Below are 14,302 nucleotides of genomic sequence, written 5' to 3'. Positions count from 1 at the left end.
CTCTCGGTGCAGTTAAAAAATTAAACTTTTTCAATTTAAATTTTATTCTTGACAAATTTTTTCTATACAAATAAAGTTTTGATACAATTTTCTATAGACTAAATTATCTATAGAAATAAAATTTTTATAATATTTTCCTTAGAAATAAAATTGTGACAAAATTTTCTATAGAAATAAAATTTTGACGAAATTTAACTAAATCTTTTGGCAAAATTTTCCATGGAAATAAAATGTTGATTAAATTTTCTATGGAAATAAAATTTTTATAAAATTTTCTATAGAAATACAATTTTGACAAAATTTATATATAACTAAAATTTTGGCAAAATTTTAAAATTTTTTATAGAAATAAAATTTTGACAACATTTTCTACAGAAATAAAACTTTTACAAAATATTCTATAGAAATTAAATTTTAACAAATTTCTCTCTATGTTCAATATCTTATATAAAATTTTGATAACATTTTTTATAAAAATAAAATGTTGACAAAATTTTCTATAGAAATAAAGTTTTTACAAAATTTCTATGCAAATACAATTTTGATCAAATTTTCTATACAAATAGAATTTTGATAAAATTTACTATAAAAATACCATTTTGACTAAATTTTTCTATAGAAATAAAATTTTGACACATTTCTCTTTAATATCAATATCTTTAAAAAATTGAATTTTTTTGTAACTTAGCCTTTTTTGAAAATATTTGAAATTCTACACATTTACAATAAAAGGGATACTTATACAGATATTTTTTTTAATTTAGTAGATTTTTGGTAAAATGCAATTCAAATATTGGTAGAGTATTTTGGTACGAGTGGCAACGTAGATCCAGCCAATAAAAATGATCAAGTTTTATTGTGGTCTGGGGGTGTCTTTTTTTGGACATGATATTGGCCCGATTCATTGAATCGAGGATATTATGCGGAGGACTACAAAAACATTTTGCCCGATGTGATATTGCACAAGCGTACGTCTGAAGTGGTAAAGCCATGGATTTCCGATGAAAAATTGATCTGATTTGGATGAAATCAATTGGACTAAAATTTCGTTGAATCTCGGAGTAAAATGTTTAAAAAAGCATTTTGATCTATTTCATTCAGAAAAAAAGATAATCGTAATGGTGACTAAAACCGAAAATTGTGAACATTCGTAAGAATTGAAACTTCTTCGCACCTACCATCGTCTTGGATATCATCGAATTCGCTGCCTAGCCGAAGCGACTAAAGTATTTTCAGTTTGCGACTTTTGTTACTTTTTCTACATTTACGACGCGTATGTGACGTTTACGACGTTTACAACTTTGCGACAGTCGCAAACCTAAAAAAGTTTGATACAGACCATCTCTGGTGCCCAATAAAAGCATTTTGATCTATTTCATTCAGAAAAAAAAAATTATTCGCGATGCAATTCAAGCGTGATAGTGGTAGGGTCCCGAATATTATCAAAAAATGTCCTAAAGACAGTATTGAAGCCCTGGGCAGACAAACATTCCGCTGCAGACCATGGACTTTCCAACCGAACCATTCTTGGTTGACGCGTTCGCTTCATTTCTACTGCACCTTGACCACCAATATTTGCACATCTCAATCTGATAATATTCGATAGTGTAGAACAGAATCATAGGCATAGCTAGGAAGGTCCTGGGGGCTGCTCAGACCCCTCCCCCCCCCCCTCTCCAACAAAAAAAAAGTTTTCTGCTGCTTTTACTTTAGCTGCTAATCACGAACTTGGTTCCCACTTTTAGGGAAAACTACTCGGTCGCGGGTTCATCTTTCATAAAGGATCTTGCCTTTGCTCATCAAGAACAATTTTTGTATAGTATCCTAAATGAATATTATTATCGCAGATAATGTCTAAAAATTATGTTACATTTTTGAGTCGAAAATTTCCAAAAAAAAATTACTTTTGAATAATTAAAAGAAAGAGCTCGTTACTTTATTAAATTACCATTTTCAATTCTTCATCATTTATTTTTCAAAAATTTTTCTATTATTAAATTGTACGCGTATGGTTGATATAAATTCCAGCATTCAAACACTGTAGATTTTCATCACCCATCATCCATGTGAATGTGAACAATATATGAAATGTTCCATACAAAAAGCATGTTTGTAATACAATCAGGATGATATGCTGTTGCTGTTGAAATACCCGTTCGTCCTTCTACTTGTTCTTGGTCCTGCTGCTGCTGTTGCTGCTGTCATTCTATCATAGTGACAGTTTATACAAAAACATTGAAGCGTGAGAAAATGTTATCCTTGCACCACCTAAACAAACACATTTTAGTTATTTAAAATAATTTTTTAATAGTTTATTAGATTACATGCACTCCCCGCCAGCACCACCACAACCATGTTCACTCTGGTGCTGCTACTCTTTGCTGCTGTTAGTGTGTTCACTTGTCTGCATAATTTATGGCAACTCATGAATATACAGATGGACGGACGGAAAACTCCGAGAGATAGAAGTATGACTAGGTACTAAGACAATCTCGAATTATGGTTATAGATGTAAAAATAAATCCTTATTTTTATACTCATCTCTGGTCCTTGCTTTTCAGAATGCATTCAAAATTTGTTTTATTTGATATGTTCTCAATTTCCTTTGCATTGGGTTTTTTGTTTTTTGTTTTTGATTTGTGGTAACAACAAAAAGGAGGAGAAACTGTTAAAATGTATTATGCATATCACTCTTGTGCCTTGTACATGTGAAGTGGTATTAGTAGTAAGTTCACATATTTTACATACATAATATTATATCAAAGGTACAAAGAATATCCCATTTGTTCGAAAGCCGGGGTTCAATTCTAAGCATGGACTAAAAGTCACAAAAAAATTATCTAAAACCTCAATAGTTCTGATGAACTTCTCTCTTGAGAAGATTGTGGCAACCTGACCGTAGAGAGTTTCTACACCGAAAAAAAGTGAACTGTTTTATAAGAAGAATGAACTACCTCGCACAAAAATTGAACTAAATTTTGCTCCACCTTTTAAGATTTCCACAAAGCGTTGTTAAAACCAGGAAATTACTTTCTTCATTACTTTTAGTTAATTTTTATACCCTGCGCCACACTGTGGAACAGGGTATTATAAGTTAGTGCATATGTTTGTAACACCAAGAAGGAGACGAGATAGACACATGGTGTCTTTGGCAATAATGCTCAGGGTGGGTCCCTGAGTCGATATAACCATGTCCGTCTGTCCGTCCGTCTGTCTGTGAACACATTTTTGTGATCAAAGTCTAGGTCGCAATTTAAGTCCAATCGCCTTCAAATTTTGCACATGTTCCTAATTTGGGTCAGAATAGAAACCTATTGATTTTGGAAGAAATCGGTTCAGATTTAGATATAGCTCCCATATATATCTTTCGCCCGATATGAACTAATACGGACCCAGAAGCCAGATTTTTGTCCGAATTTGGTTGAAATTTTGCACTAGGAGTACAATTAGTAGTATAGTCACGTGTGCAAAATTTGATTGAAATCGGTTCAAATGTAGATATAGCTCCCATATATATATTTCGCCCGATATGGACTAATATGGTCCTAAAAGCCAGAGTTTTGGCCCAATTTGGCTGAAATTTTGCACAGGGAGTAGATTTAGCATTGTAGCTATGCGTGGCAAATTTGGTTGAAATCGATTCAGATTTAGATATAGCTCCCATATATATCTTTCGCCCGATATGCACTTATATGGACCCAGAAGCCAGAGTTTTATCCCGATTAGCTTGAAATTTTGCACAAGGAGTACAATTGGTAGTATAGTCATGTGTGCCAAATTCGATTGAAATCGGTTCAGATTTAGATATAGCTTCCATATATATTTTTCGCCCGATATGGACTTATATGGCCCAGAAGCTAGAGCTTTGGCCCAATTTGGTTGAAATTTTGCACTAGGAGTACAATTAGTAATATAGTCATGTGTGCCAAATTTTGATTGAAATCGGTTCAGATTTAGATATAGCTCTCATATATAGGTTTTTCTGATTTCGACAAAAATGGTCAAAATGCCAATATTTTCCTTGTTAAATCGCCACTGTTTAGTCGAAAAGTTGTAAAAATGACTCTAATTTTCCTAAACTTCTAATACATATATATCGAGCGATAAATCATAAATAAACTTTTGCGAAGTTTCCTTAAAATTGTTTCAGATTTAAATGTTTCCCATATTTTTTAACTAAAATTGTGTTCCACCCTAGTGCATTAGCCAACATAAATTTTGAGTCTATAGATTTTGAAAAGTCTATCAAATTCTGTCCAAATCGAGTGAAATTTAAATGTATGTATTTGGGACAAACCTTAATATATACCACCCAACACATTTGACGGATGTGATATGGTATCGAAAATTTAGATCTACAAAGTGGTGCAGGGTATAATATAGTCGGCCCCGCCCGACTTTAGACTTTCCTTAGTTGTTTTTTACTAACATTGTGTTTCATCCCAGGGCGTTATCCGATTTAAATTTTAATTCTAGAGATTTTGTTGAAATACAAAAAATTGTCTCCATTAAAAGTATTTGTATTTGGAAACGCAAACCTTTATACAGCTTCCAGCAAATTTGAAGTAGTCGAGATGGTAACACAAATGTTTGTGTACATAGTGGTGAAGGGTATAATATAGTCGGCCCCGCCCGACTTTAGACTTTACTTACTTGTTTAAATCTAAACCAAATTAGATCACACTTGACACACTTAAATAACGAATTAAATATATTCTCTGTAGAAACTATCAAATCAATTGGAGGAAAATGCCATTAAAATAGGATTAAAATATGAAACATTCAAACATATTTCCCCAACTCTGGCGTACACATTACATGGGAGCTGTATCTAAATCTGAAACGATGACCAAATTTGACATGCATAGTTAGAATAATAATTCTGCAATCTCTGCAAAGTTTCACGTAATTGGGAGTATAAATTTGGTCTCCGTGGTCATATGAGTGTAAATCTAAATCTGAACCGATTTCAACCAATTTTGGTACACTTACCGATACTATTAAACGTACTCCTTGTGCCAAATTTGAAGCATTTAAGGGCAAAACACTGGCTTTTGAGGCCATATGAGAGCTATATCTAAATCTAAACCGATTTCAATCAAATTTGGTACACTTACCGATACTATTAAACGTGCAAAAATTGAAGCATGTCAGGTCAAAACTCTGGCTTTTGACGCCATATAAGTGCAAATCGGGCGAAAAATATATATGAGAGCTATATCTAAATCTGAACCGATTTCCAACAAATTTGGTACAATTACCGACACTATTAAACATACTCCTGGTGCAAAGTTAAAGCAAGTCAGGGCAAACTCTGGCTTTTGAGCCCAAGTAATTGCAAATCGGACGAAAGATATATATGGGAGCTATATCTAAATGTCGACCGATTTGGCTAATATTTTGCACAATTTTCGAGACTCATAAAATATTCGGATGTACGGAATTTGAAGAAAATCGGTTTATAAACACGCCAACTATGACCAGATCGGGGATAAATATATATGGGAGCTATATCTAAATATGAACCGATTTTTTCCAAACTCAATAGCGATTGTCTCTGTCCCAAAAAAACCACCCTATGCCAAATTTGAGGACGATCGGACTTAAACTGCGACCAGCACTTTGCACACTAAAATACATGAACAGACAGACAGACGGACGGACAGACAGACGGACATTGCTAAATCGACTCAGAATTTAATTCTAAGACGATCGGTAAACTAAACGATGGGTCTCAGACTTTTCCTTCTTGGCGTTACATACAAATGCACAAACTTATTATACCCTGTACCACAGTAGTGGTGAAGGGTATAATAACATAAAAAAAATATAGAAAAGATGTTTGTTTGGTATTATTGGTTTCTACTTCAATCGTTATTGTTTTGATTGCTTGCGTTGACGAAACTACAGGAGTTGTTTAACCAACAGAGGAAAAGTACACAGAAAAAATTTCCGTAGTTAAACTAACTCTAAATTTAACTTATTTTTATTGGAAAAAATTTATTTTCTTGTAGTTGAGTTTTATTATTTTTATTGAAATTTTCCACAGCTTAATGAAATCTTACTTTTTTTAAGTATGTCTCAAAAATTTTATGAGTCTAAGGTTCAATGACCGTACACATAAGTTCAATATGAACTAAAGCAAATTAAAATTTTTGTACGATTCCCAAAAATAGTTAGAATGGACTACTGTATGGTTAAAATGTTAATGATTTGGCGCCAATGTTTTTCTTCTTAACTTTTAGTGAATATTTTCTTCTATTAGAGGGTGTAATTTCGTGAACTGTAGTTAAAAAGGACAACAGGGTATTAAATGTTCTTGGTTTTAACAACGCTTTGTAGAAATCTCAAAATGTGGAGTAAAATATAGTTCAATTTTCGTACGAGGTAGTTCATTCTTCCTATAAAAAAGTTCACTTTTTTTTCGGTGTATGTTTGTCAAAATGAGTTTGGCAAAGCCCTTTAGACTGCAAGATGGTTAGATGGACGACCTATTCTGAAATGTCACATTCATCATCAGCATCATCTTTTTTCTATAGGAATAAAAATTTTCTATAGAAATAAAATTTAGAGAACATTTGCTATAGAAATAAAAGTTTGACAAAATTTTCTGTATAATAAAATTTTGATAGAAACAATTTTTTTTAGAAAGTTTTCTCTAGAAATAAAATTTTGGCAAAGTATTCTATGGAAATAAAATTTTGAGGAAATTTTATATAGAAATAAAAATGTGAGATTATTTTCGATAGAATTTAAATTGTAACAAAATTGTCTATAGAAATAAAATTTTGACAGAATTGTCTATGGAAATAAACTTTTGACAGAATTGTCTATAGAAATAAAATTTTGACCAAATTGTCTATAGAAATAAAATTTTGACAAAATTGTCTATAGAAATAAAATTTTGACAAAATTTTCTATGGAAATAAAATTTTGACAAAATTTTCTATAAAAATGAAATTTTGATAAAATTTTCTATAGAAATAACTTTCAACGAAATTTCTATAGAAATAAATTTTGGAGAATCATCATAGAAAATTTTTTGTTTAAAATTAAAATTTTAAATTTACAAATATTTTCCAAAATAAGGCCTATGTTTGGATCTCCATATATGACATGCTTGTCTGCATTTCACCATAGAATTTAACATATCCATTAAACAATAACTCTGTTAGCATTATTTAAAAATAATACCCATGGTTCTATTGCACGTGACTTGTTGGGCGTTTGTTTTATTCTTCTATGGGAGTATAGGATTTTTAGTGGTTGAGTGAGTGGTGTTTTACACTCGTTTTCCTTTTTCCATTATCCTCTGAAGCTATTCATCCAACCTACTCTAACAACAACTCTATTGTCTTCCATGGCCACTATTCTATTCGAATTGGACAATTCGTATAACAGACTAACATATAGGCGGTTTTTATTCAACAGTCCTACTTATGTGCTGTTGTTATTTAAACCAACCAACAACCAAGTCAGAGTCATTGGTAGCCAAACTACTAAGTGGACGGACAGGCGAGGTAGACATTGTTCTCATTAACATGATGACTTTTGGGGATACTCGTATGGCTTAGTGAGTGGGGCATACGAATATGTGAAAGTGATTCAGGATCATGAGGTAACGGTATTGCAAAGGTCTGTCTGTAGTCGCCTATTGTCCTCACGTGGTACAATAGAGTATAAGCATTTGTATATAAGGGTGTAACGGGTGTAACAAATAAAAAGAGAACTAAGATGGAGTATATCTGGATGTACAATTTTGAGTGATTTATAAACCTCTTTAGTTATCCTACAGTTTTTTTCACTTTCGATTAAGTTATTTTGGGCTTTGCCTAACTAAATTTGACAAACATAATTTTCCTTTGTTCGTTAAGCTACTTTTGTAATTTATTTAACGCATGGCTTTAAGCTGACAACAAAACAATAAAACTAATTGAAGAAGAAGCCAACAATAACAAAAACAAAACAAACATTTCTAAAAAAATATATATTTTTTTTGTCAAAATGTTATTTCTATAGCAAATTTTGTCAACATTTTATTTCTCCGGAAAATTTTGTGAAAATTTTATTTCTATCGAAATCTTTTTCAAAAACTTTTTTTTCAAAATTTTATTTCTCTAGAAAATTTTCTGTTGAAATAAAATTTTGACAAAATGTTTCACAAACATACAACTTACAAAAAATATTTCCATAGGAAATATTGCAAATTTTGTTTCTATAGACAATTTTGTCAAAATTTTATTTTTCTATAAAATTTTGCCAAAATTGTATTTCACTATAAAATTTTGTCAAATTTTTATTCTGTAGAAAATTTTGTCAAAATTGTATTCCTCTGGAAAATTTTATGAAAATTTTATTTGTATAGACAATTTTGTCAAAATTTTATTTCTCCAGAAGAGTTTCTCAAAATTGTATTTCTATAGAAAATTTTATCAAAATTATTTCTATAGAAAATGTTGTCATAATTATTTCTATAGAAAATTTTGTCAAAATTATTTCTATAGAAAATTTTGTCAAAATTTTATTTCTTTAGATTTTTTCCATTTTTTTATAAAGAGAACATTTTTAATTTATTAATTTTCTTTTTATTCGACCTTTTATCAATATATAATGAGATGATTAGTCAAGCTCGAGGTCTTTATGTTTTTATTTATTTATTTATTTGTCGATATTTCGCCTTAATATGTAAGGCATTTTCAAGACAACCTATCAAAATAACATAAAACAAATACGTAATAAGCCAAGCATGTTTACATTCTTTTACATTGAATTCTCTTTTTTCACTTACATTAACAATAGTACAAAAAGCACAAACAAAACTTAAAGTTTATTAATCAACCTGTTCGGTCTCCGTTTGTTTTGTCACTGACGTCTTCTATGCGTTATTGGACTTTGTTCATTCGTTGAACCAACAAGCGATAGTTGCTTGCACATCCCTCTATGTCTGCTTTGTGGTTCATACGGTTTGTTGTTGTTGTGTTGATGATGTGTAATGTTTCTAATGTAAGTCTCTTATTGTAATTTATCTCGTTATCTATCACTCTCACTCCTTCTAAGTCTGGCTCATGCTTTTCTCTTGCACAGTGTTCTGCTAATGCCGTTTTTTGGTTTGTATTTCTGTTTCTTAATTTTATATCTGATTTGTGTCCTGCTAATCTAGATTTTAGTTTGTTCTTTGTGGTTCCAATATAAATTTTTGGACATTGTGTTAGGCCATCGCCGTTGCATTCTATTTTGTAAATTACATTTGATTTGTCCAGTTTGCCAACTTTTGATTTGGTGTTCGTAAATAGAGATTGAAGTGTATTTGAAGTCTTGTGGGCAATTTTATATTTTGATTTATCTATACATTCTGAATTTTCAAATCTTTCCGAAAGTTTAGGTACGTAAATGACCGATTTGTAAATTCGTGGTTCTTTGTCTTTTGGAAATGTCTGTATTCTTCTCTTTAGTAGTTGATTTATTGTATTTTGTGGGAAGCTGTTGTCTTGTAATATTCTGATTATTTTCTGTTTGTTTTGTTTATGGAACCGTTTATCGCTCGTGTTTATGACCCTTTCGATGAAGTTATGTGCAGTATTTTTGATAATTCGTTTCGGATGTTTGGAATAATAATTCAGTAATCTTCCCGAAGATGTAGGTTTCTGGTACCAGTCAATTAGTATGTTATTCTTGTCTCTAGATAGCCGCATATCCAAATACGGTAGGGAGCCGTTTTCTTCTTTTTCTATTGTAAACTTAATATTTGCGTCAAAACTATTGAATTTCGTCAAGATTTTATCTATTGCACTAGTTTTAATTATTCCAAAGAGGTCGTCCACATATTTAGTCAAGATCTTAGGTCTAATATCACAGTTTGCGAGACATTTATCCAATAGCTCTTCCATCACTATATCGGCTACTATTGGTGACGCTGCAGATCCCATGGGCAAACCCTTCTTTTGCACGTAAATGTTATTTTTGTATTGAAAATAACGGTTGTCCTTTATGCAAAAAGTGAGTATTTTCAGGAAAAGGCCCTTCGTCATGTGTGTATAATTTTGAAGATGTGTCCATTTGCTTTCTATAATTTTTATTGCAGTATCTACTGGTATACTAGGAAATAAAGAAACCACGTCTAATGATATCATCACTTCGTCTTCATCTATCACAGTTCCCTTGATTTTTTCTCTGAAATCTGTAGAGTTTTTAACATTATATTTTGAGTTCTCTGTTAACTTCGATAACACCGTCGTAATGTATTTGCAGAGACCACTGGATGGAGAATTGATTGAAGAACATATTGGTCGCAGATCTTGACTAAATATGTGGACGACCTCTTTGGAATAATTAAAACTAGTGCAATAGATAAAATCTTGACGAAATTCAATAGTTTTGACGCAAATATTAAGTTTACAATAGAAAAAGAAGAAAACGGCTCCCTACCGTATTTGGATATGCGGCTATCTAGAGACAAGAATAACATACTAATTGACTGGTACCAGAAACCTACATCTTCGGGAAGATTACTGAATTATTATTCCAAACATCCGAAACGAATTATCAAAAATACTGCACATAACTTCATCGAAAGGGTCATAAACACGAGCGATAAACGGTTCCATAAACAAAACAAACAGAAAATAATCAGAATATTACAAGACAACAGCTTCCCACAAAATACAATAAATCAACTACTAAAGAGAAGAATACAGACATTTCCAAAAGACAAAGAACCACGAATTTACAAATCGGTCATTTACGTACCTAAACTTTCGGAAAGATTTGAAAATTCAGAATGTATAGATAAATCAAAATATAAAATTGCCCACAAGACTTCAAATACACTTCAATCTCTATTTACGAACACCAAATCAAAAGTTGGCAAACTGGACAAATCAAATGTAATTTACAAAATAGAATGCAACGGCGATGGCCTAACACAATGTCCAAAAATTTATATTGGAACCACAAAGAACAAACTAAAATCTAGATTAGCAGGACACAAATCAGATATAAAATTAAGAAACAGAAATACAAACCAAAAAAAAAAAAAAAAACGGCATTAGCAGAACACTGTGCAAGAGAAAAGCATGAGCCAGACTTAGAAGGAGTGAGAGTGATAGATAACGAGATAAATTACAATAAGAGACTTACATTAGAAACATTACACATCATCAACACAACAACAACAAACCGTATGAACCACAAAGCAGACATAGAGGGATGTGCAAGCAACTATCGCTTGTTGGTTCAACGAATGAACAAAGTCCAATAACGCATAGAAGACGTCAGTGACAAAACAAACGGAGACCGAACAGGTTGATTAATAAACTTTAAGTTTTGTTTGTGCTTTTTGTACTATTGTTAATGTAAGTGAAAAAAGAGAATTCAATGTAAAAGAATGTAAACATGCTTGGCTTATTACGTATTTGTTTTATGTTATTTTGATAGGTTGTCTTGAAAATGCCTTACATATTAAGGCGAAATATCGACAAATAAATAAATAAATAAAAACATAAAGACCTCGAGCTTGACTAATCATCTCATTATATATTGATAAAAGGTCGAATAAAAAGAAAATTAATAAATTGAAAAACGGATAGCACGCCGAAAATACCATCAAAATGGTTTATACGGAACTGAAACAAAAATACCAAAACATCGGTAAACATATAAACAAATATAGATCGGAGAAAAATAAGCTACTCAACACGACATCTAGCATTGTTTTCTTAATTCGGTGCAGAAAAGAGGGAATTATTCCAAACTTCATAAAAAACGCAACCAAAAACATTGATCCTATTTTTGACACAAATGAAGATATTTCAATTTCATTTAAATCATCACTAAAACAAATCACGTACAATTTCCATAGAAAAGTCCTAAATCTGCTCATTAAACAAAAACACGAATTAAAGAAACTTAGACAAACAAGAATTCAACGAATAGAAAACCAAATAAGACAAATGGTAACGGTAAAAGAAACAACGACACTATTTGAAAATGAACGCAACATAGAGAGAGGAGCAATGGACAATATTAGATCTACACATAAAAAGAAATTTAGAGCACTTCAAGAAAAACAAAGGAGAGAACTGGACATAAAAACCAACCAGAGTTGGTTTGTAAATAAAACCAACGTAGACATACCAAAGGAAGTAGAGTGGCTTCTATCGCACGGTAAAAAGTTTGCATTACCAGGGACCAAAACTGATTTTCCATTACTAAAATACATAGCAGACGGAGAGGAGTGCATCAAAACGTTGGTAACAAAAGAAGAACAGGAGATCGGTAGAAACAAATTCACATCGATGATAGAGAGTCATACAAACAAACAACAACTAACACCTCGAGATAGATATACAATGAGAATAGTGGGATTGACAAGAAAATTTCTTAAAGAAAACCAAAATATAATGATAGTAGAGGCGGACAAAGGTAATGTTACGGTCGCAATAGAAAAACAGGACTATGAACAACGAATGAATGTTATGCTGCATGATATTATGACTTACAGAAAATTAAATAAGGACCCAACTTCTTCGTTACAAAGAAAGAACAATGAGTTAGTGAAGGAATTACTTGTAAACAAAGTAATAGATGAATCCCAAAGTCGGAAACTAAAAACGGAAACGGCAATTGCACCAAGAATATATGGCCTTCCAAAAATTCACAAAGAAGGAAACCCACTGCGACCAATATGTTCTTCAATCAATTCTCCATCCAGTGGTCTCTGCAAATACATTACGACGGTGTTATCGAAGTTAACAGAGAACTCAAAATATAATGTTAAAAACTCTACAGATTTCAGAGAAAAAATCAAGGGAACTGTGATAGATGAAGACGAAGTGATGATATCATTAGACGTGGTTTCTTTATTTCCTAGTATACCAGTAGATACTGCAATAAAAATTATAGAAAGCAAATGGACACATCTTCAAAATTATACACACATGACGAAGGGCCTTTTCCTGAAAATACTCACTTTTTGCATAAAGGACAACCGTTATTTTCAATACAAAAATAACATTTACGTGCAAAAGAAGGGTTTGCCCATGGGATCTGCAGCGTCACCAATAGTAGCCGATATAGTGATGGAAGAGCTATTGGATAAATGTCTCGCAAACTGTGATATTAGACCTAAGATCTTGACTAAATATGTGGACGACCTCTTTGGAATAATTAAAACTAGTGCAATAGATAAAATCTTGACGAAATTCAATAGTTTTGACGCAAATATTAAGTTTACAATAGAAAAAGAAGAAAACGGCTCCCTACCGTATTTGGATATGCGGCTATCTAGAGACAAGAATAACATACTAATTGACTGGTACCAGAAACCTACATCTTCGGGAAGATTACTGAATTATTATTCCAAACATCCGAAACGAATTATCAAAAATACTGCACATAACTTCATCGAAAGGGTCATAAACACGAGCGATAAACGGTTCCATAAACAAAACAAACAGAAAATAATCAGAATATTACAAGACAACAGCTTCCCACAAAATACAATAAATCAACTACTAAAGAGAAGAATACAGACATTTCCAAAAGACAAAGAACCACGAATTTACAAATCGGTCATTTACGTACCTAAACTTTCGGAAAGATTTGAAAATTCAGAATGTATAGATAAATCAAAATATAAAATTGCCCACAAGACTTCAAATACACTTCAATCTCTATTTACGAACACCAAATCAAAAGTTGGCAAACTGGACAAATCAAATGTAATTTACAAAATAGAATGCAACGGCGATGGCCTAACACAATGTCCAAAAATTTATATTGGAACCACAAAGAACAAACTAAAATCTAGATTAGCAGGACACAAATCAGATATAAAATTAAGAAACAGAAATACAAACCAAAAAACGGCATTAGCAGAACACTGTGCAAGAGAAAAGCATGAGCCAGACTTAGAAGGAGTGAGAGTGATAGATAACGAGATAAATTACAATAAGAGACTTACATTAGAAACATTACACATCATCAACACAACAACAACAAACCGTATGAACCACAAAGCAGACATAGAGGGATGTGCAAGCAACTATCGCTTGTTGGTTCAACGAATGAACAAAGTCCAATAACGCATAGAAGACGTCAGTGACAAAACAAACGGAGACCGAACAGGTTGATTAATAAACTTTAAGTTTTGTTTGTGCTTTTTGTACTATTGTTAATGTAAGTGAAAAAAGAGAATTCAATGTAAAAGAATGTAAACATGCTTGGCTTATTACGTATTTGTTTTATGTTATTTTGATAGGTTGTCTTGAAAATGCCTTACATATTGAGAACATTTTTATTTTAT

The 14,302-nt window shown here is 31.9% G+C and overlaps 2 protein-coding genes across 2 annotated transcripts; one reads left to right on the top strand and one right to left on the bottom strand.

Moving 5' to 3' along the window:
* Positions 1 to 8,882: 8,882 nt before the first annotated feature.
* LOC142235821 (uncharacterized) lies at positions 8,883 to 10,281 on the bottom strand. The gene is made up of 2 exons (XM_075307082.1): positions 10,230 to 10,281; positions 8,883 to 10,177 (listed from the first exon to the last, which is right to left on the bottom strand). The coding sequence occupies exons 1-2, from the start codon at positions 10,279 to 10,281 to the stop codon at positions 8,883 to 8,885; spliced, it is 1,347 nt and encodes a 448-aa protein (XP_075163197.1).
* Positions 10,282 to 11,948: 1,667 nt separating this feature from the next.
* LOC142235813 (uncharacterized) lies at positions 11,949 to 14,081 on the top strand. The gene has a single exon (XM_075307073.1). The coding sequence runs from the start codon at positions 11,949 to 11,951 to the stop codon at positions 14,079 to 14,081; it is 2,133 nt and encodes a 710-aa protein (XP_075163188.1).
* The last annotated feature ends 221 nt before the right edge of the window (positions 14,082 to 14,302 follow it).

Source organism: Haematobia irritans, chromosome 1 (genome assembly GCF_050003625.1).
Source record: "Haematobia irritans isolate KBUSLIRL chromosome 1, ASM5000362v1, whole genome shotgun sequence".
NCBI lineage: Eukaryota > Metazoa > Arthropoda > Insecta > Diptera > Muscidae > Haematobia > Haematobia irritans.
This window is presented reverse-complemented; position numbering and strand designations above follow the sequence as displayed.